We start from the raw sequence: 23,327 nt of genomic DNA, 5'->3' as shown, positions 1-23,327 counted from the left end.
AGAACTATCTCACTTTTGGACTCTTTTAATGTTAGCATTAGGCTGCATATTTGACAGCAGCAAGTGTATTTTGCAAAATTTCAAAGTGTTCCGTTGAAAGCAGCCTGAAACCTGCCAAATTCAGTTGGAAAGCTTGAGGTCGAGTATTGCATTGAGTTTTGGAAATATATTCTTATGAAATAAAGAAGAATAATATTCTGGTATTTTGCCTTTTTGTGCTGCAAGTATGAGACTGACATGGACATCCAAATGTAAGTACAGGACATAAAGATAAGGTCAGGGTTTACAGTATACAAGGTACAGTAAACGCATATTTCAGTGCAAGTCACAGCATATTTGACTCCATAGCTACAGAAGGAATGCTAGGCACACTTATGGTTCAAAACAGTATAGAGTATGTGGTGCTGTATCTGTACAGAAGAGAAAAAATACAAAACATATCTCTGTTCCATATTAATGTCATAGTTGTCCACTCTTTGCAAAATAAATCATTCTTTATCTACTCAAATTATATAGTATGCTGTATAGTAAATAGTATGTTCTAGTGTAGCACCCTTTTCAAACATACACCGTATTTACAGTGCAGGGAAGTAAACACTGGTTACACTGCTATGATACAATTATTTGTGCAATAGTTTGCTACAGTTTTAAGATTACTGTGCTACTCACTTTCTTCTTTTTGTGATGATTTATATCCAAAACATACAGAACTGTTTAAAAAAGGTTCTCCTCTCCCCAAAGCACTGGACACAGTACAGCATCAACATTACAATAGGTTTCCAAAGGAGTGACCACAAAAGTACACAGTGATTATTTCTACAACACTTAAAAGGTTGTGCTTTAGTGTAAACATGTACAAAAATCTCATGCTGAATAAACATTTTCTTTTGAAGTTATTATGATATATACAATGGCAGCAAATACTGACTGTTATCACAGATATTGGGTTCTCTGAAAATTCAGCTGTGTTGCATTATTAGCTGCATCTTCTCAGAAGTCTTGAGTTATTTTATGTTTTAGTCCTTGAAAACGGGAGTTATCGACGTTCCCTTGTAGAAAATATTCCGGGTATTATCCGGGCTGTTGGATCTCTCTGGAATCAGGATGATATTATTGCCTTTTCTCTGCAGCATGGACTCCCGACTGGAGGCGACTGAGAGGGTTTCTGAAGCAGTCTCTCCACCTCCTCCTCTGCCACCACCTCCTCCAGATCCAGAACCACTACCATCCCCTGGAGTGACCCTTATGGTGGAAAGGCCCTGGGGCTGGAGCCTCTGCTCTGACTGGCCAGTGTTCTGGGTGTGAACAGTAACTATGGGTGGGGTGCTAACAGTGGCAGTGGTGGTTACAATGTGATTGGCACGCTTCCTGTCAATGGACCCTTCATGTATCGAGTCTGAGCTCTCTGAGTCTCGGTTTAGATCGTTGAGTTCAAAGGACTGCCTCAAACTCCCACCTCCTCCTCCTGATCCTCCTCCTGCTCCACTAGTCCCTGCACCTCCACCAGCTCCAGTGCCATGATCCAAGGACCGCCACCTCCATGATCCGCAACCATCTGTGGATGGAGCCTGAATCACAGGCCTGTTGTTCTCAGGGTGGGCCTCTACTCTGACAATTGCTCCGGTATTCTCTGAAATACTGCCTGTGGTGCTGCCTAGTGAGCTGGGCCCTGTGGTGCCGGTAGGTTCTTGATCAGTTAGCACCCTGTAGTGAACAGAGCCCTGGCAACTCCCAGTGGTGCTGCAGCCTATGCTGCTCTCATCTAAGCTCTTGGAATGGGTCTGTAGTAGGCCCTGCTGCTTGGACATGGCAATCACTTGCATGATTCGCTGCTGGGTGTTCTGACCATTCTTGTTAGTCCTACAGGCTGTTGTCTTCTCTGCTGCCCTTTGCCAGTTAGCGTGAATTGTGCTATTTACTGTTGACATCCCCTTATTTCCTCCTCCTCCAACTGTCCTTGGGGAGGTGGTGTTGTAATTGTCATTTGCTTCCTCTGGTATGTGGACCAGCTGTGAAGACCCAGGTCTAGATTGCAGGGATATCCTAGCCCCTCCAGTAATGCCACTACAGTTACTAGGCAGGGTGGTACTAGCACCAGTGGCCAGTTTGGACATGTATGCATGACCATCAAAGCCTCCATTCAGACCCATAGCTGAAGGCTCAGAGCTGGATCGGAGCTCCATACTGCCATGGTGGCGCGGATGCTGGGAAGAATTGCCAGATGATGAGTCTACAGAAGAAGAGAAGGAGTCTGGGAGCTGCAGAGAGCATTTGTGGTTGTTGTTCTTACTTTTCCATTGAGACAGAAGCTGCTTTGAGCGGCTAGAGTCCACGGAGGCATGGTGGATGGTGGCAGCATGACGTCTGGCGGCTTCCTCATAAGCTGCCATGGCCTGGGGGGTGTGCACCCGAGGAAGGGTGTGGCTAAAAGTCACCATGGCGTTTTTGCTTTGGGGGCTGTGGGGGGAGATCACTTCCACGTCTGCACCAGCGTGCTTCAGGCTGTCATCGGGCCTCTGCTGCTGAAGACCTCGGTGGAGGAGGCCCTCAGAGTGGGAGGTGGGTATGCCTGCCTCACCAGCCATGCTGGCTTTCATTTGCAGGTGGTGGAGGACGGCCTCCTGGCTTATGTGGGGCAAAGAGCAGGGGGGTCGGTGTAGCAGTGCAGGGGGGCTGTCTCCCGACTCCTCACTAGGCTGGAAATTCCCAACTGCATACAATCCCTGGCAAAACAGAAAACAGAGAAACATTATTTAGAGTAAAACGTTTAATCTGCTGCTTATTTTACTCAATACTAAAATTAGTTTTTTGTCAAACTATTTCAAATTCACTTACACAAAACATGGAATTTACAAAATCATTCATGGTTTTGCTGTGTCACACCTTTACTTGTGTATATGTGTTAGGTTTAAAAATGACCAAACAGAGGAGGCAACTGTTGCCACTTCAGTTCAGAGACATGGTGCTGCACAGGTCGGAAGCTTGGAAGCTTCTGGCTCAGATTGAGATGAGAAACCAGGGGGGAGGAGTTTGAGCAGTCATAAAGAAACAGGGAGAGATAGAAACCCCTCCACAGCCAGGCATTCTTTGCTGTTCAAACTTTTCTACAAATTTAAAGCCACACATAGCCACTGCTTACAAATTGTCTGTTGCTGATTGGCAGACCGTGAATTGGAAAACAACAAGAAATAAAATAATGGGTTTACATAGAATATTAATAATAAAATAAAAATAATTATTATTATTAATAAAAGACATTAAGAAGCAGCAACAATTTGGCTTTCTACCAGTCCATCTGGTGGTCCAACTATGCCAGTTGAGGTGAACGGTACTACTTTAGATATTCTGGTAGATAGAGAAGCTACTATTTCGGCAGTACAAGCTAATGAGCAAGTGTTTACACCAACTTCAAATTTTGTTACTACTGTAGGAGTCTCAGGCATTCCTATTGCAGGGCCAATGTAAAAATCTAATGTAACAATTGAAGGTACAGTGAAACAACAATCTTTTATTTCTGAGAAAACCCCAATCAATTTGATGGGATGAGATTTGTTACGCAAATTCTGTGTGATCATTCATTGTACTCCAGATGGATGTTGCTAACGATTCCTGATGACAGGCCTTTACAGGAAGTTCAATTGACTGTTTGTATTGCTGGACATTGCCAATTTCTGATATGTTATATATTAGTTGCGGTGGTAAACATTCAACATGTTGCTATAACATAACCAGTATGTACATCATTGATGTCTGCTATGATACCTGTCTTGGATAGCTGGAATTGAAGGTGTATTTCAGTCTCTATTAGATCAAGGTGTGTTGGTTAAAACTACCAGTCGATGCGACACCCCTAATTTGCCTTGTAGAAACCCAGGCCACCAAGATGAACGGTGATTAGTTCAAGATTTGCAAGCAATTCATAACATTGCAGTACCTAGAGCTCCATTGTGCTATGAATTAATTTGATTGTTGATTCAGTGCCCTCCAATTCCATGCACTACACAGGTGTTGATTTGTGTTCAGCATTTTTTTTTCCTTTGCATCCAGACAGCTAGTATCTGTTTGCATTTACATTTAAAGCTAAACAGTACACATGGATACATAGGGGTCTTTGTCGAGAGTCCTGCAGTGTGCGCAGCAGCGATAAAACATGATCTGGAAGATTTGCATTTGCCAGGGGGAAGCACCCTCCTACAAAATACTAATGACTTGTTGATTGCTACTCCATCAAAGGAAGCTTGCCATTCTGACTCTATCTTGTTCTTGCAAAAACTGGCTGAGTATGGTCACTGAGCTCCTTTGGCTAATTTACAGTTTTGTCTGCCAGAAGTGATATACTGTACTTGGGACACATTCTGAAGAGCAGGCAGTGTCTCTTTTCACCACAGAGACTGAAACTCTTGAACAACATGCCTCCACCTATGAGAAAGTCTTTCTGGACACTGTATTGCGTGTAGCCACAGTGCGGTCTGCTCCTCCCACTGTGCAATGGACAGAGGATATGTACAAAGCCTTTCTTGATATGAAGCGTGCACTTATAGACTATCATCCAGTGTTTCATCTGCATCTACATGAGAAGGTTGGCTATGCTACAGCCATCTTGGAGCAAAAATATGGGTCTCGTTGCCAATCTGTTGCATAGTACTTGTCTTGACTTTCACAAGCAGTCCTTGGTATACCAAGTTGTCTCAGATCAGTACCTGTTCCTTATTCAGTGTTGTAAATTTTTAACACCTCTGCAACTTAGCATACAGTCCTGGTTGAAATTCTTGGCACCCCTGAATTTTAAGTGCAGATTTTAGAATATCTTCAGAAATAAATTCAAATGAATCACTTTTGAATAATCAAATAATAATAAAATATCCAAGAGTAATGAACAAAAGAATAATTAAAAAAAACAAACCTCCATAATAGTGAAATAATACAAACACAAAATGTACCCCAGACACAACTATTGGCACCTTTCACTAATATTTGGTTGAAGAACCTTTGGCAACAATGACAGCCTCTAAATGTTGATTGTAGTCATTCAGCAGACATATATACAAAATTGGTTAATTTGCATTTATTTCTGAATTATACATATGATATTCTAAATTCTGTACTTAAAATTCATTGGTGCCAATCATTTCAGGTTACGAGGCAATCACTCTGTTAAGTCCCCACATTTCTTTGAAGCGCTCAAATCCCTTGAGTCCAGCCACTCTTCTTCCTTTGACTAATGCAGACATTGAAAGTGATTGCATTAATACTATGAGACGGTCATGTCACCAAGGCAAGACATGTTGCAGACACCAATACCAAATATTCTACACTGATGATTCAGCTTGGAGACATCTGATAACACCTTCCTAGCTATGCACTAGTGAATGGCTGGGAAGGAGCGGTGAGGAGATTTGTTTGAACACAAAATTTTGAAATGGGCTGAATTGGTTTTTAAAAAAAGAAAAAGAACTGACTTTTCAGAATAAAACAGAATGAAACTTTTCAGTGTGGCAAAAAAGGAAAAGTCGACAAGAAAGGAAAGTGGCCGAACCAATGGTATAGTCCTGGTTGAAATTATTTGCACTCCTAAATTTTAAGTAAAGAATTCAGAATATCCTCAGAAATATGCAAATTAAGTATTTTTGTATAATCAGAATATTTAATAAAATGTCCAAAGTAACTAAAAACAAAAAGAAATGCTTTTATATACTGAAATTAAATAAAATGTATGCTCGACACAATTATTGGCCCCATTTCGATAAATTTAAATTTGTTCCTCAAACAAAATAAAAAGAACAAATAGATCTCATCTGTGCTTAATTTTCAGTGTTCACATAACCTGAATTAACGAATGAATGATGGTTTTACTGAATAATAAGGCGCTGATTGTTTCCAGTTTCTTTTAACAGTGAATACAAGAGAGCTGTCTGAGAGCATCAGAAATACTATCATTAAAAAACTTAACAATTCCAAAGTCTGAAAGACAATTGCCAAAGATCTTGAAAAAAAAACAAGTTTCACAGTCATGAAACTGTTAAGACCCTTCAAGGACGTGGTGCTAATAAGAAACTCAATGAGAAGGTTGATGCGGATTGTGGGAAAAACTAAAGAGCTTCAGGCTGACCTGGAGCAATTTGGTCAGCAATCTGGTCTTAGTCCCATGGAGTCCTGCTTGGTTTAGTATGCGGTGTATGGTACGGTAGAGCTCTTTGGGAATGCAGTGCATCAGTTTGTTTATAGGTGATGAAATGAAACCCATAAGGAAAAAGAACACCCTACCTACAGTAAAACATGGTGGAGGTTCTACCATGCTGTGGGGCTGCTTTGCTGCCTCTGGGGCTGCTTTGCTGCCTCTGGTACTGGAGGCACTGAATGCCTCCAGTACCTGGTACCACCACAAACAATGCTGTACACTCAGCTAGGACAACGAATTTCTCAAGAGTTATTACAGAGCACAAAAATAATACCCGTAAACTGTTCTCCACTATCAAGCAGCTTCTGAACCCTGTCCCTGCCCAATTTTCTCAAACAAAAGTCCTCTGTATATTTTGAAAAATTTTGGTACAATCTTTACGCACAAAAATTACAAAGATCAGGTCTGGGATTGTTCCAGACAGTCTTCTCTGCTAACTTTGTAGAAACATGCCAATTATGAATTCTTCTACCTTGATCAGCTGAAGGGCTGGTAAGATTTTAGCTCAGAGCAACCTCTTGATGTGCCAACTCCCCTCCCAAATACATTTTTAAAAAGATTTTTAACAATATTTTAAACCCCATTTTGGAAATCATTAATGAATCCCTAGAGACTGGAATTTCCCTCACATATTCAAAACTGCAGGTGTAAGACCCACACGTAAGACACTTGAGTAATTATAGGCAATATACAATCTGTCTTGTATGAGCAAAATTCTTGAAAAGGTAGGCTTTAATCAAATTAACAACTTAAATTAAAATGATATAATTGAGAAGTTTCAATCAGGCCTTAGAGCAACCACAGCATGTGCTCTCACCAAAATTATTAATTATTTGAGAATTAGTGCTGTAACAAACAGGGTCTCCCTCCTGGTTCTTCTTGATCTTACACCTACGTTTGATATAGCAGATCATGATATTCTCTTCAATCGTCTCGACAGCTGGGTTGGCCTCTCTGGGATTGATCTTATATAAATGGTAGAAAATTCTATGTTAGCCTGGCTGATTCCACATCAGACATACAATATAAAGAAAGTATTCATTCCCAGATGAAATTTTTGGCTAATCTCTCAGCTCTACTTTCAGTAACTCTAAATCAATGTAACTACACTATTTATGTTTTTGGTTGAAATCTCTATTGGGGTTAGTAGTAACAATCTACAGGCATTCTGTACAGGAAAGCCATTGTAAAGGAAATTGTTGATGGGACTGGCCCCTACCAGGTAGACAGCTATAGCTCCTCCAAGCAGGAAGCCCAGGTAGACATCAATGGCGTGGTTCTTGTACTGAATAATCCTGGTCAGACCACAGATGATGGCACAGATAATGAAGGAGAAGACCAGCAGGGGCTTCAGCAACTTGGATGAATCTGTCAGAGTGCTGTTGAAGTACATCTATGGACACATGAAACATTTAATGATTTTTTTTCATTCATTGTCCTTATGTTTCTTGTTTGTGTTATAACAGTATACTATTCCATCACCTCTCTCAGGGAGCATTATTTGGAATTTACGTGAATACAAAACACTGGGAGAAATTCACTCCTCTAAAGAGGTCACTCTCTGTGTACTGCCTGATTACTGGCAATATTCCACAAAGTGTGAGTCAACTTCTCCACTGTCAGTAACTTTTCTTTAGGGATAGGTTAATTATCCAGTCAGTTGCTGCTAAGGTCCTCTGATAGGCATGTCAAAATCTTTAATGGTAGTCAGTATTTGTCCAGGGACTGCTACGTTAAGCTTCTTTGTGTACTTTTGACCAATAAGTCCTTCAAAGGATATCCTTTAAGATACTTAAAGTATCCTTTAAGATACTTAAAGGATATCATTTTTTTTAGTATTTTACTCACAATGTCAGTATATCCCTCCCAAATATCTAAATGTATTGTGTATTCTTAGATAAAAAAGGATACAGGATACATGTAGTATGCAGTGTGAGGGTGATTACTAAATGCACTGATAATATTTTTTGTTTTTCATTATATATTTTACAAACAAACTATTAATATTTTACTACTATGAGGGGAAACAGACCTCTGGACATACCTCTTAAATGCTTCTTCCGCTTCTAAGACTGAAAGGGCGTTCTGATGTACATATTTGATTGATGGCTAAACTAGCAGGACCATAGAGATACAATGTTAAAAAGCTAGGACTTTTAACTAGTTTCCAAGTCAAGAACGGATAGTGTCTATTTTTTAAAACTTTTACATATCTTAAAAAAGGCAGTTGCTAACAAGTGGTTAAATTAGTCTAAAGAATTTGTCTTGGACATTAAATGTCATCACGCAGAACTGATCTACTCACCAGTCCACCTTTACAGCCTCATTGTGTTTTTACTCATGCTCTTGCAACCTATTATGCATTTTCTAAGAGGAAAAGCTTTTGTAGAAGAAATAAGCGCGCTTAATCAAATTACAAATTAGAAGTTTAGTCGTGGTGATGCTGAAGTCATGCGATCGTGGTGTAGTTCCTTTATAACCTAGCATTAGCTTTTTACTTATGGCGATTGTGATTGTGATGCGAACTTCTGGGCTCGCCTTCATCAACGCAGCACCCTATACGGTGCTTCATGGGGGATTGAACAGGGCTAAGTTTTTCCATGGGCACAAACCAATACTTACCGAAACATAGACAGCAGCAAAGGATGCGAGGGTAGCGTGCTGCGATGGAAAGGATTTTCTGCAAGAGATGAAACAAAAATAAACTCAGCCAACATTCACATCTATATGTGTGAATCAACAGGAGGTGGAGAGAAACACAAGCATAATGAGATATCTCAAACACCACCCTCCACAAACACTTGGTTGTTATGTGTTGGATGAGTGAACCAAATTAGATGCCTCTTTTCATGCTCTTCAAGCTTTTTCTAACATGTTAGAACCCCCAAAATAATTTAACAAAGGCAGTTAGCAGTGAGGCAGATTTTTACTTTCATTTGGAACAAATATACTTGGACAAATTTCAGTGGGCCGCCACATCGGTAGGCTGGTTAAGTTGTTACCAGCCCTAATGATATCTTTATCTGATGCCACTAGCCAAGTACCAATGGAACATATAGAAACATATACATAGTGTTGGTGTCTGGTCTACAGTCATATACTGCAGTGTAGCAGCAGGAGCTTGACTTTGTGCTACATACTGAAAATGAATATGTGGCACAGTTTCTCACTGAGCTCCACGCCAGTGACCTACTTTTGACAATTTTGATACTCACTCCAACCAGCCCTCATCCTTACTACTGACTTTGTATGTGAGTGAATGTGTGTGTTTTGGTGAATTCATGCAGTTGTATGTATCTTTGTGTGTGTGTGTGTGTGTGTGTGTGTGTGTGTGTGTGTGTGTGTCTGTGTGTGTGTGTGTGTGCGTGTGTTTTTGCTACAATTTATGTGCTCCTACATGTACAACATATGCAGAGTTGTAATAATTGTATTCACATATGAAAATTGATAGCACTGCTTCTGCATAAAATAACCAACTTTAGCATATAACCAACACAAATATTGTTGTGTAGATTATTATGCATCTGTTATTATGAGGTTTTAAAAAAAAAATCTGTTCAAATCTTTCTATGAACAGGTGACAATATTTACAATGAAACAGGTTTTGCTTGCTGTAATCAGCAGGTTTTCTTATTTTCTTTTGTTCAGTAACCAATATATTGATTATACAAAATTGGTTCATTAAATTTATTTCTGAAGATATTCTAAATTCTGTACTTAAAATTCAGGGGTGCCAGTAATTTTAACCAGGACTGTACATAGGGAAATTAAATGTCAATTCTCATGGACCTCAATGCAACACAGGACAGACATACAAACACAACACAGTCTTAAGAATAAGTGAGCAACAACTTTGATGTAAACGAGGTCCAATGTATCTACTCCTCTTGTAGCAAACTTGATATATTGCTGGAATATCAGCAAAACAATCTCTAAATTGGCATGATTGAAGTTGCCAGCGATGATGAAAAATCTGTTTGGGTTTGCTAATTGTAGCTCAAAGCTCTCGTAGGTACACTGCAACATAACCACAGTGGTGAACTCCCTCAGCAGATAGCATGACTGTCAACTCCACCAGCGTAGAACAGCCTTTGACACAAGCATTCGTTCACCTTTCCTTGTGGATAAAAACACACAGTCCACCACCAAGAGTCCCACCAGACAGCAATGATTTCCTGTCATTTCAGTAGCAGGTTACCCTTTCCAGTTCAGTGGCTGTATCCAGATTGTTGCTGTGCAGCTAAATGGTAAATGGTAAATGGGCTGCACTTATATAGCGCTTTTCTAGTCTTTTCAGTAGCAGGTTACCCTGTCCAGTTCAGTGGCTGTATCCAGATTGTTGCTGTGCAGCTAAATGGTAAATGGTAAATGGGCTGCACTTATATAGCGCTTTTCTAGTCTTATTGACCACTCAAAGTGCTTTAAAGTTTGGCTGTAGCTGAGTTTCACTGCATTAATGCCGAGTACCCTTAATTGGACACAGTTAAGGGAAACCTGGACACCCTTAATGAAATAACTTATTTAATTCGAAAGTAATGTAATGCAATATTAAATGTAATTACGTACATTTACTGAAGTACTGTACTTAGGTATGAATTAACAGTACTTGTACTCGGCCAACTTTATACCTCTGCTTAAGAACAATTCAGAGGGAAATGTTGTACTTTTTACTTCACTGTATTTATTTGAAAGATTTGTTTATTATCTTGCACTGCCATTGATTATACTGCCCAAAAGTATATAAAACAGTTACAACTAGCTCCAACTCGACCAACTACAACAGTAAAATGCTGCTTACATACTAATGTATTAGTAAATCAATAAAATCAAATAGATTATAATTGTAACAGTCACAGGAAACACTTACTTTTACTTTTGATACTTTAAGCACATTGTGCTAATATTATGCTTTTATATTTTAGGATCTAAATACTTCTAAATACTTCATCCAATGCTCATCAATACACTCAAGTTATGTTTGTCTCATCGTTGTTTATCTCATCTGATGCCACTAACCATTTCCCATTCTGGGAAAGTGGTCTCAGACTTTTGGCCTCACTGTATTTACTGTATATATACACTGATCAGCCAAAACATTAATACCAATGTTGTGGCTAATCAGTGTATTTGTAGGTGTTTGAGCTGTGGAGCTCATGGGTTATGGAACATCAGCAAGCAAGTTATTTGTAAGTTTTTCCTTTAGGCAGTGCTTCTCTCCAGGTTTGGTGCAGATTTAACAGGGTACTTACCACTTGAAGGTTATAAATCTTAGTAGCCAGATTACAATTAAAGTTGTCGAACACATTTGGATAATTAGGTGAAGGGATAGTGATTCTAAATGTTAAATTTATGTTAGGATGAGCTCCAACACAAACCATAATGTGTCATAGTGTTATGCCTTTGCTAAATAGAGGCAGGTGGTATGCTATGCTATTTCTACGGTGCACAAACACTGCAGCAAAACAGCTTTTCATGCTTCTCTGGAAATGAGTCTGAAGCTAAAGCTGGCACAAAGAGAGCAGAAGACAATGTTGATGCCATGAGCAGTAGGTTATATTTATACAGATATTCTGCAGCCAAAACTCCGTGTATCCCAAATGCACAGGTCAAACCTAGCCTAATCCCCTTCACCCAGATCCCTACGTGATCTAATACCACACATATAAACTTACATGGAGACATGATCCATTAAGTCTCACAGAAACCATTCTCCATTAAGGTTCCTGGTTTAAATGAGAGACAGTCAAGTTTACAATGGAAGGGGCTACGACGAGACAGACTCAGTGTTGATGATTTCAGCCGCTGTTGTTCCAGAGGACCTTTGCTGGGCATCATTTAGTGTCTGTATTGAGTAGTGTCTGTATGGAATCCTACTCAGGCTGTCCCAGAGGACTTGGAAAAAGCTTAGACATAAACAGCACACAAGGATTTATGTCACATTACTCTGTCAGTGAAGAAATTAAAGAGCAATTCTGTGAACAAAGTAATGCTGCTCTGGCTCATAATTGTATGAAAATGGATTCCAGCAAGAAACAAAAAACCAAAAATCAGTAAAACAGACATCAAAGCAAAGTGTCGTAATTAGGTGAAACCTGCTAACTACTACTGATATGGTATTATAAGACATAACACCATTGCAATTGAATGATGTCACAGATTGACATTACTGAATTTTTAATTCTTTTCTGTCCAAAGGGGCTAGCTCAGCAATGGTTCACTGAATGGTGACTGGCGAATTCAACAGCACATTTATCAACTGATAGCTATTTAATGCTAGCTTTTTCTATGAATTGGCTAAATGCAAAATGAAACTGTTTGCTGTTACGTGGTTAGTATGCTTTCTGTGTGCTGATAATTGAACACTTGAACAAATAAAGTTTGGTCACTAATTAAGGTCTTATAATGGTAATTTATTTGAAACTTTTAGAGTATAAATTACTTGTAAATTCTACACTCAGTTTAGAATTCAGTTTATGTCATTTTCCACAGCACTAATTCCATCAGCACAACAGTCATACTTTATATATCACTCTGCTGCTCTCACTGTTTTTTACCTACCATTTATCTCCAGTCATGTCTTCTATGTGTTTAAATTGCTGTCAGTGAAATCCACACTTCCTTCAAGTTTCAGAATGGTGAGTGTCATGATCTGCCCCTCTGTTCCCCTTGGCCTGTCTCCAACCTCTTCTCACTGCTCCCAGGCTGTTTTTCTCCCCTAATCTCCCCAGACCTGCCTTCCTCTAGTTACCCACCAGATGTCCTCAGACTGTCCTCCTTGTCCTCATTCACCTGACTGTCCTCACCATCCAAACACCTGGTCCAACTTATCATCAGCCCTGCAATCCCCTCAGCTTCCCTGCCCACACACACATGTTCCCAGTTTCTCATTATCTCAGCTAGTACATATACCAGCCTTTTATCCCCAATCAGTGTCAGATCATCTGCTTTTGGTTCTGTGTATGTTCCTGAGTTCTTCCCTGTACAGCCGCTACCTGCTTTTGTTTCCTAGTGTTTGTTCTTTTAAACCAGCTACCAGAGTATTTTTACCTGTTGCCTCTTCCTGTTTGTTTTCCTGCCTGCTCAGCTACTTACATGTCTGTTCATCCAACCCTCCGCCTGTAAGCCAGCATTCTTCAAGTAAAAGCTCCCTCACTGCATCCTCCTGTCTTGTGTGTTTGTGTTTGGGTCTAGCTTGTCTGTGCTGCCACCAGCAATTGTGATAGGTGAGTATGAAATGAGTCTGTTGTTGTACTTAGGGAATTATTGCTGTGGAAATGTAAACAATACAGCAGGTAAATATGAATGAAGTGTTTAGTTTACATTATATGGAAATAGTACATCAAAAAAGGGGCTTGTTTTTTTTTTTTGTTTTTGTTTTTTTTCCCTCAACTCAGTGTGAATTTGTCCTTTCTCTTAAAATGGGGAAAGTCAAAAATGTTTTTAGCATATTCCTGTCTATCAGATTGAGAATATACTAACACCAACACATAGGCCTATTTGGGAATCAGTATGATGACAGAAAAAATAAAACCATCAGGAGAGCAACACCTGGCAAAAGCTTATATGTGTTGTAATATCTATCTAAAGGTAGATACTGGTATTCTCTTTTACGCCCAATGTTTTTATTTTATTTTATTTTTTTCAAAAAGCCTATAATTGTTTACATTTTTGGACATTTCCACCATTAAAAGTATGCCGAATGTGCTATTAGCAATTTTTTTTTGCAATGTATTTATGGATGTACATATTAGATTACTTTGATACTTTTGTAGCGGACATGGGCTGGCCTTAGTCTGTAAACTTTTTAAGAGTTCATGGTATGGACATTCAGGATTATGAACCAAAAAGGTCTCCCTTTCTGCCTTCCCGAAGTTAAACCACCACATTGATAGGAAACAGAGACAAAGGATCTTCCTCCAAAAAACAGACCAGCTTTAGCACACCAGAGAGATCATGGGTCAAAAGGACACAAGGCAAATGGGATTAAACAAGCGAAACCTCCAAATGGAATGGAATGCAGTGATAAGTCCATGATAAGACTCATCTTTGATTAATATTTGAGTGTTACTTCCCTCAAAGAACACAACATGAAGAAAAAAAGACAATTATTATTAAGGTGTGAGCCCTTCTTCATACTATGGACCCACTCGACTCTCTCTCTCTCTCTCTCTCTCACACACGCAAAAACACTGCATTCCTCACCCTTCTTCTCTCTCCATCTCTTAACAGATATGGTAAATGGACTGCACTTATATAGTGCTTTTCTAGTCTTATCAACCACTCAAAAGCGCTTTACATTACAAGCCACATTCACACATTTGCACACACATGTATACATCGCATTTACACATGCATGTACTGATGGCACAGCCATCGGAACAATTTGCAGTTCAGTATCTTGCCCAAGGAAACTTCAAATGCAGACTGGAAGAGCCATGTATCCAAACACTGACCTTCTGGTTAGTGGATGACCCGCTCTACCTCCTGAGCCACAGCCGCCCCTTAATACAGTCCTGGCTGAAATTATTTGCAGCCCTGAATTTAAAATACAGAATTTATAATATCTTAAGAAATAAATGCAAATTAACCAATTTTGTGTAATCAGAATGTTTCATAAAATGTCCAAAGTTACTGAACAACAAAAAAATGCTTTTGTATACTGAAATAAAAAATACAGACATAAAATGTGCACTCAATGCAATTACTGGCACTCTTTTGATTAATTTAAATTAGTTCACAGTGAAAGTTTGTCATAAAACTGTTAAGACGCTTCAGGGATGTGGTGCTAAGTAGAAACTCAATGAGAGAAGACTTTGCAAGGTTGATGCAGATTGTGGACAAAAAAACATCACACAAGATATTTATACAGCTTCAAGCTGACCTTGAGCAATCTGTAGTAGTGGTTTCAGCCCGTACCATACGCCATACACTAAACTGCATGGGCAAAAGCCAAGGAGGACACCGCTATTGAAAGAAAGGCAAGACTAATGTTTGCAAAAACTTTGATAGATAAACCACAATCTCTCTGGGATAATTTTCTATGTACAGATGAAACCAAAGTAGAGCTCTTTGAGTATGCAGTGCATCAGTTTGTTTATAGGTGACAAAGTGAAGCCTATAAGGAAAAGAACAACCTACCTACAGTAAAACATGGTGGAGGTTCTACCATGCTGTGGGGATGCTTTGCTGACTCTGGTACTGGGGGCATTGAATGTATCCAAGGAATGATGAAATCAGAAGATTGCCAAAGCATTTTAGAGCGAAATATATTACCCAGTGTCAGAAAAGCAGGTCTAAGGTGAAGGTCTTGGGTCTTTCAGCAGGACAACGACCCAAAGCACACACTCAGCAGCATAAAAGAACAGTTGAAACTGTTCCACCAATGAGTCCTGACCTAAACCCCATTGAAAACCTTTGGAAAGAACTGAAACCTGCCATTGCAAGAACAACTCCTGCAAGCTTAAGAGCTTGAATGCATAGCAATGGAAGAGTTGTAGAAACTAACAGCAGACAGCTGAAATGTGGGGACTTAACAGAGTGATTGCCTCGTAACCTGAAATTATTGGCACCAATGAATTTTAAGTACAGAATTTAGAATATCATATGTATAATTCAGAAATAAATGCAAATTAACCAATTTTGTATATATGTCTGCTGAATGACTACAAGAAACATTTAGAGGCTGTCATTGTTGCCAAATGTTCTGCAACCAAATATTAGTGAAGGGTGCCAATTATTGTGTCTGGGGCACATTTTGTGTTTGTATTATTTCACTATTATGCAAGTCTTATTTTTTATTTTTTAATCTTTTTGGTACTGTTGGACATTTCATTAAAATATTTGGATTAATTTGAATTTATTTCTGAAGATATTTTGAGTAACGTACTTAAAAATCAGGGGTGCCAATAATTTCAACCAGGACTATACCTTCAATAAATCAAATTCCACATTCCCAAAGCAAAGCAAAAGGCGATTTCTCCTTTTCAACAAGTCAATAATAATGTTAGGTTTATATATCGTTTTATGTTTAATGTTTTAATGAGTCACGGTGGAAGGCAGATGTGTGATTTTTGCGAGTAAACTCCAGATTAAATAATTCAAAATTTCAAGAGAAAATAACTCGCTTCTCCAGTTGAAACAAAGTGAGAAGATGAGTACCGCCCCTAAGATGCATGCCCAGCCTGTAGTTTTGTTTTCGTGTCTTTGGTTCTTTTTTTGCCACGTTTTTTTTAAGTTGAGTTTCATTAATATGCATAACCTGTAGCTCCTCTATTTTGTAAGCCAAGTCAACAACAAATTATATTAGAAGAGCAGCACGTGCCTCAAATATAACTTTATAACTTAATTATTACCACAGCTTCGGTTTGAAGACTTGAAGATTTTACGTCAGTATTAGATTGATTAATTTGATTAATTCATTAATTAGATTAATTTCCTGAAAAGTAGGCTGTACCCTATTAAACAAGTGCTTATATTTCATAATTCTGAATAAAAGTAGTTCACGCTACACTAGAGAAAACTTAAACTGAAACATCTTTTTACTCTAATTCTTAGATGATTTACGGACGTTTATTCAGGATGGATATCAGAGATGATATCCTTGGGAAGTGTAAGTCATACTGACAGATATTAAGATGTTTCATATCTGTGTGTTCAGATTGGACTGAGAATGAGGAGGTTTTGTCTTTCTCTTTTGGCTTTGTCCTGCTGAATATCCTGGTCTATTACGGACCATATTCTGTAATGTCTAGATGTTAAAAATCCTGTCTGGAATTGAGCACAGTGAGTATGTCATTCGCCAACTCCCCTGTTATCCTGTCTGAATGGGGCGTAAAACATACTTATAAGACAGGGAAGATTAAAAGTAAGTAAAAATAAGATAAGGAGGGTGGCTTGGTGGTGCATTGGTTAACACTGTTGCCTCACAACAAGAAGGTTTTGGGTTTGAACAGGCCAGCTTGGGCCTTACTGTGTCGAGTTTTCATGTTCTCCTCATGCCTGTGTGGATTTTCTCTAGGTGCTCTGGTGTCCTCCCACAGTCCAAAGACATGAAGGTTAGGCTAACTGAAGACTCAAACTTGCCTTCTAGGTGTCAATGTCAGCTGGCATTGGCTCCAGCCCCCCCACAACCCTCAAGAATAGAGTAAGTTGATATAGTGAAAGGATTGATGGACGGATAAAAATAAGGGCTTGTCTCTAATATAAGTCTGCTTACAATTAAGACCTCTCTCCGTAGTTGAGGTAAACAATGCTCCCAGTAGATATTTGAGAATGCATTGTATTGTATTAACACATTGCATTAACATTGGTTTCCTTGCTTCCCTCTCTAATATTGTTAATATTTGTCACATAATATGTTCATAATGCATTACAAAGCATATCAAGTAAAGTTCTTCTCTTAATGACAAGACTTTGATTTCAAGTTTGAGTGGAAGTGTATTGAGAAACAAAAAGTTCTTAAATGTTAAATGCAGCAAACCAAAACATTTTTCCTCCCTACCTGCCCTGGTTAATCACTGCAGGATCAGCGCCTGAGCAGATATCCTCCATGACGTAGGGGTTCTGCTCACAGCTGGCGTTGAGCGTTGTGTAATTGGGTTTACACACAGTGAGAAAGTAGGGTGTTGGATAGCCTGTCATCAGTTGGAGTATGTTAGTGATGAGGGCAGTGGCACAAAGACCAAACACATGAACACCTGAGGACAGAGGAGGATGTGATGTAAAAGCATGGAAACAAGCTAAACGTGCACAGGGATAACATTATTAATTGTTGGATGTGCTGAACAGGGCCAATACATACAGGTAATGTAATTTTTGGCTTTAATATCAGAAGTCGTTACAATTTTGATAACAGTCTTATAGTTTTTATAGTTGAAAGACTAACAATATAAAACTCACACAAAGAGACATGAGTTCAATTTATAGGACTAGTTTTAATGCCTATTGTCTAAAACACACGGATACACATTTAAAACAACACATTTAGGCTACAGTGGTCTGTCTGGGCTGAGAAATCTTAGCATGAAATTAGTTAACTAATTTTTTTATACCACTGTCTATGCAAGTTATGGAATTCATGCTAGTGCTAGCATGAACCTCCGCCCGGCCCTTCACCTACATCCTTATCATGTACGCTGTCTCAGCTAATCCAGGAATCGGGAGCTTGCTAGCCTGTGAGTCGGCCATAACGATGCCTTCCAGCAGCTAAACCCAGCTTGAAGTCTCGGTGCAACAGCAGTGGTAGACCAAAAGTGCACTGATTGACAGCCGTGAGCTGCCACCTCTGACTTTGGCCTTCTCTGACTGGTTAGAAGGGTGAAGCTCACGCAGAAACTTTAGAAGGGAATATCTCTGCACTGCTGCCAGGCTGTTCAATAAATCTGGGTCACATTAAGATGTTTTGGAGCATATTTCAACTAAAAAAAAATGATTACTTAAAAATTAATTAAGCTGCTTTCACACATGCACTGGAACCCTGAACTTTTCTAGACATTACCCAGAAGATCTGTATGTGTCAATGTGTGAATTAGTTGAACTGGACATTAAACAGATTTCACCCTGCCAGTTCCCTTGTACAAAGTCTGTGTACTGTCTGATTGAGCTGATGTGTGAATAGAGCCGTTCATTGTCTGGAGAATTCACAGCAAGCAAGTGGGTTTGCGAAAAAGCTGCAAAAATAGTCATCAGACAGTTACCATACTGGTAAGTGTGTGTGAAAAGAAAAAAAAATCTTTGTACCAACGAAGCGTACGGCTCTGCGTATGAAGGAGTTGAAGTTGCAGCCAGCGGCGTTGATGTTGACCTCTGCCCAGGTGCCATTCTTCCTCCGAGATAGACAGCAGAACAGGATGGCCTCTCCAATCATTATCTGTTAAAACAACACACCTGTTACATGTGCTTACATGCAGAAGTAGGTGACAAGGGCATGATCTCCACTGCGGATTAGAGCAGACATGTCACCTCACTTTTCAGGACCCTCAACTTTTACAGTTTAAGTTTAAATGCAGGGTCACAAGGGGCAACCTAGCACAGCCTATCTATGGCCCTCCTTGTTTAAGCCAACAGTGCAGGCCAAGATAGCTTCTTCCTGTGTAATACAGTGATACGCACAAATACTTCTTGAGGAGTGTCCTCCAGAAGTGACATGTGGTGTTGTAGTGACATATTTGGTTTTCTATAGAGCAACTCTCTAGGATCACAGATCACTGCAGAAAGAGGAGGATGGAGAAAAATGTACTGTATTGAATAGAGGAGAGATGAATAATGCTTGGAGAGAAGAAAAAGGGAGGCAGCATCAGTGATGGACAGAGGCAGGGATTAGGAGTACTTATAGAATGGCCTCCAGGGATCTGCATAATGCTGAGACTGACACACTGTACTTATGAGTTTCACTAAGCCAGGGTTTATCTGAAAAATCTAGACCATATTTTTCTCTTGCAAAGGCGAAACAGCTGTTTTCTCTCATTGTTTCCTCTTTATGGAATTTAGATTCTTTTGGGTTTATTTACACACTAGGAATTGCTATTAAGAGCCTATCATATATAGTCATTTTTAATGCTTTCCTGTCAGAGTGTGTTCTTGTTAGAGTAAAAACATCTGAACCATAATGACACTCAAACTCTCTACTGAAAGCCAAATTGGCACTGCACCACCAAGGTGCTGTCTACGGTCTACAAACTGTATATCCATAATTACTATAATTACATTAAACTCACCGAACACTTTATTTGGAACACATGTAAAGCTGCTAATTCATGCAACTATCCAATCAGCCAATCAGGTGGCAGCAGTGCAATGCATAAAATCATGCAGATACAGGTCAGGAGCTTCATGTTCACATAAAACACCAAAATGGGGAAAAAAAGTGATCTCAATGACTTTGACCGTGGTATGATAGTTGGTGCCAGACTGGCTAGTTTGAGTATTTCTGAAACTGCTGATCTCCTGGTATTTTCATGCAGAACAGTCTGTTGAGTTTACTTAAAATGGTGCAAAAAACAAAAAACGTCCATTGAGCGGCAATTCTGCAGATGGAAATGCCCTACTTATCTGAGAATTGTCGCTGACCAGGTGCATCCCTTTATGACCACAATTTACCCATCTTCTAATGGCTACTTCAAGCATGATTGTGCACCATGTCACAAAGCAAAAGTCGTCTCAAACTGGTTTCATCAACATCAACATCTGGCCTCCCCAGTCACCAGAATCTGAATCCAGTAGAACACCTTTGGAATGTGGTAGAATGGGAGATTGGCAGCATGAATTTGTAGCTGACAAGTCTGCAGAAATTATGTGATGCAATCATGTCAACCTGGACCAGAATCTCAAAGGAAAGTTTCCAACATCTTTTGGAATCCATACCATAAAGAACTGAGGCTGTTTTCCGAGCAAAGGGAGGCACTACCCAGTATTAGTATGATGTTCATGATGATGTTCATCAAACTATTCAGTGGTTGTATATCCATGATAGTGTCTGTGGATAACAACACTGACATTTCATACTTAATGTTTAATAATGGCTCAGTGTCTCAGCATGTAACTCTTTTTCCATTTTTCTCTTTTTATTTAGCAAAGGAAAATGAGCAAAAGTAAATGATTCATATTTCCTGAAAAATCCCTTCAGGACTCCTGGGGGCCATAAATTCAGCATTAGGGGCCATTACAGTGGATGTTTTTCCAGCAAAATTTCTCCACTATCACAGATTGAAAATCAAATATTTAAGATACTAATGTGGCATTTGTAGATTGTAGATCCAGAGAATATTGGATATAGTCGAAAGAATAAGATTCTGCATCAAATATAGGATTTTTCTAATTTGCGACTGCATGATTTAGTCACACAGGTATGTGAATAGGAATGCTAACATTGCTGATGTTTAGCAGGTAATTATTACAACATTCACCTTCTTAGTTTAGGGGAGGTAGCATGCTAAAACACAGCACTAAACAAAACATATAGCTGAGGCTGTTGGGAATGTTATTATTTTTGCAGATATTTGGTCATTAATCAAAGTGCTGGACAAACTGACATTTTGACCTGATGGTTGAGATAGATGAAAAGTCTGTTTCTGTTTGATAAATACAGCACATGAATCTGGAGGACGCATCTTCTTGACACGTGAAAAACTGTAGTAATTCCAGTCCAACGTGTCTACAGCCAGACTAGCAGCTCAGGGAGGTTGTGCAGAGGCACAGTGGTACTTTGAGCCAAATGCTAACGTCTGTTGTGTTGAGGTATTCAACTGGTAGAGTGAAAAATTTGACTCGTTGGTGGTGCTAGATGAAAAGTCAGAAGAGGTTTGGTACTCTGAGGAACAGAGATGTCTGTTCAAACTTTCATCATCCAGTAATTGCTGAGACATTTCATACAGACTGACATTCCCATCCAAAGAGCCACACTGCTAGCATGGCTAAAAATCAAGCCAAAACCACAGTTTGACAGTATCATGTATAACAAAAAAATATGACTGTTACAATAAATACTATAATACTTGCTAAAGTTGTGATAATCTTTTGACTAATGACTGAATCAGAATTTGGGTTGAATTTAGGAAAACACTTTATTTCATAGTCTTTAATTTCAAAATAATTTTTCTTAGAAGTTTCCTGGAAAGACCAACATAATTTTCTACTATAGTGAAAATAGTAATTTTCTTGAATGAAATGTTTATTTTACACTCATGTAAATATTCATTTATTATGAATTCACAAGTGGAAATTGCACTCCTCACATGTTGAACTGGATGTATGGCTGTAGATAAATTTCACATTTTTGCAGGTTCAGCTGACCTGCTGTTTACTGACTATTAGTCCCAAATGACTTACAGTAGTTATTTATACAAATTGTTGTTTGGAATTATTTGTAAAATATTGAGAAGTTATGAGCAAACTATCAAGGAATTATTCAGAATTTACTGTCCAAAATAATATAGTGTTGTTGAGTTTTGTTTTTACCTCAATAACTGCTTTTGCTAATGGTCTTTGAAAAATATACCTCAACTGCATTCTCTCTCTAATTCTGACTTGATGACTTCATCCAAGTTCCATTCATTGTGTTGTTCAAGAGAACTTCCTACACTGAAAACTCATGCATCTTGTAATTTACTGAATGCTCTAAAAATGCCTGCAGAACCAGGAGAGGGAGAACATGCAGCAAGTCTTTTACACTTGGTCTTTTACACCTCAGTAGCTAAGAAAAAATACACTGCAGCAACTCCAACAACCACTGCTTCCATATTTTAATTCATCCAAAAACCGCTGTCAGCTCACTGAATATCTTCCAAAGGACCAGACAGTGTGTTCTTATGATTTCATTCGGGAAAAATTAATTGAGTTTGAATAATTTTAACTAAAGTTAAACCCATTTTCCCATAAGACTTGTGGGTGGGCTGCAGCTCTAACACAGAGTGACAGTCAAAGCACTTGAACACTCTGCAGCCCACAGGAGGAATCCTGACCCAAGGACAGGAAAGCCGCAGGTGTTCTTCTGCTCAACAAATTGCTGGGAGATGGATCTCTGAGGAAAAATGTGTTATTAGCTGATATGAGGGGTTTGAATCTATTGATGTCTGAGGGTAAAAAAATTGCAAAAAAGAAAACTGATATCAAAGGGAGAAGTGTGAGATGTGCATGTTTTGATGAATGTTGAGTTTCTCCTTATCAAGCTGGTGAGACGGCTCTGCTGCACTTCTGGGCTTTTAGGAAAACATTGTGGTTTTTAGCTCTTTGTGTCTCTTCTATCAAAAATTACTATTCATCCTTCAATAGAATAATTTGTTCACTGGTAGTGGGGTGGGCATCCTTGTCAGTGAAGGATAGAGCTTGATTTTTTTTTTTTTTAAGGCATTTTGGAACCTGGAAGGCAGGGACATGGTGGGGATAGAATGTGATTTTAGTAGGAGAGAGCTCAGTGCTGATGTTTTTAGAAAATATATAAAATGAAAATAAATATCAAATGTGTGCTGGGAAATTTATGGATCGTTTTAGATTTTTGAATCTGAGAGTGGTACCTGTCACTTGAACAAAACTTTGGGGGTGCGTCCATCCCATTGATTTCCATTAGTAATCATTCCATATAACTGTAATGCCACAAGTTTGATTCTGGCTAAGGACCTTTGATGAATGTTGAAGCATGTAAATTTCACTGAAG

The 23,327-nt window shown here is 39.0% G+C and overlaps 1 protein-coding gene across 1 annotated transcript in view; it reads right to left on the bottom strand.

The window, feature by feature from the left end:
* Positions 1-521: 521 nt before the first annotated feature.
* Positions 522-23,327, bottom strand: part of LOC120789980 (2-lysophosphatidate phosphatase PLPPR4) — a 44,604-nt gene continuing 21,798 nt past the window's right edge. Inside the window, exons 3-7 of the mRNA XM_040127208.1 lie at positions 18,917-19,046; positions 17,679-17,874; positions 8,801-8,858; positions 7,398-7,571; positions 522-2,723 (exon numbers count right to left, since the gene is read on the bottom strand). Of these exons, the coding sequence (XP_039983142.1) occupies positions 1,017-2,723; positions 7,398-7,571; positions 8,801-8,858; positions 17,679-17,874; positions 18,917-19,046 (2,265 nt within the window). The 3' untranslated portion in view covers positions 522-1,016. The remainder of the gene's footprint in view (positions 2,724-7,397; positions 7,572-8,800; positions 8,859-17,678; positions 17,875-18,916; positions 19,047-23,327) is intronic.

Source organism: Xiphias gladius, chromosome 5, assembly GCF_016859285.1.
Source record: "Xiphias gladius isolate SHS-SW01 ecotype Sanya breed wild chromosome 5, ASM1685928v1, whole genome shotgun sequence".
NCBI classification, from domain to species: Eukaryota; Metazoa; Chordata; class Actinopteri; order Istiophoriformes; family Xiphiidae; genus Xiphias; species Xiphias gladius.
The sequence above is the reverse complement of the archived record's forward strand: the minus strand, read 5'-3'. Positions and strand labels throughout refer to the sequence as shown.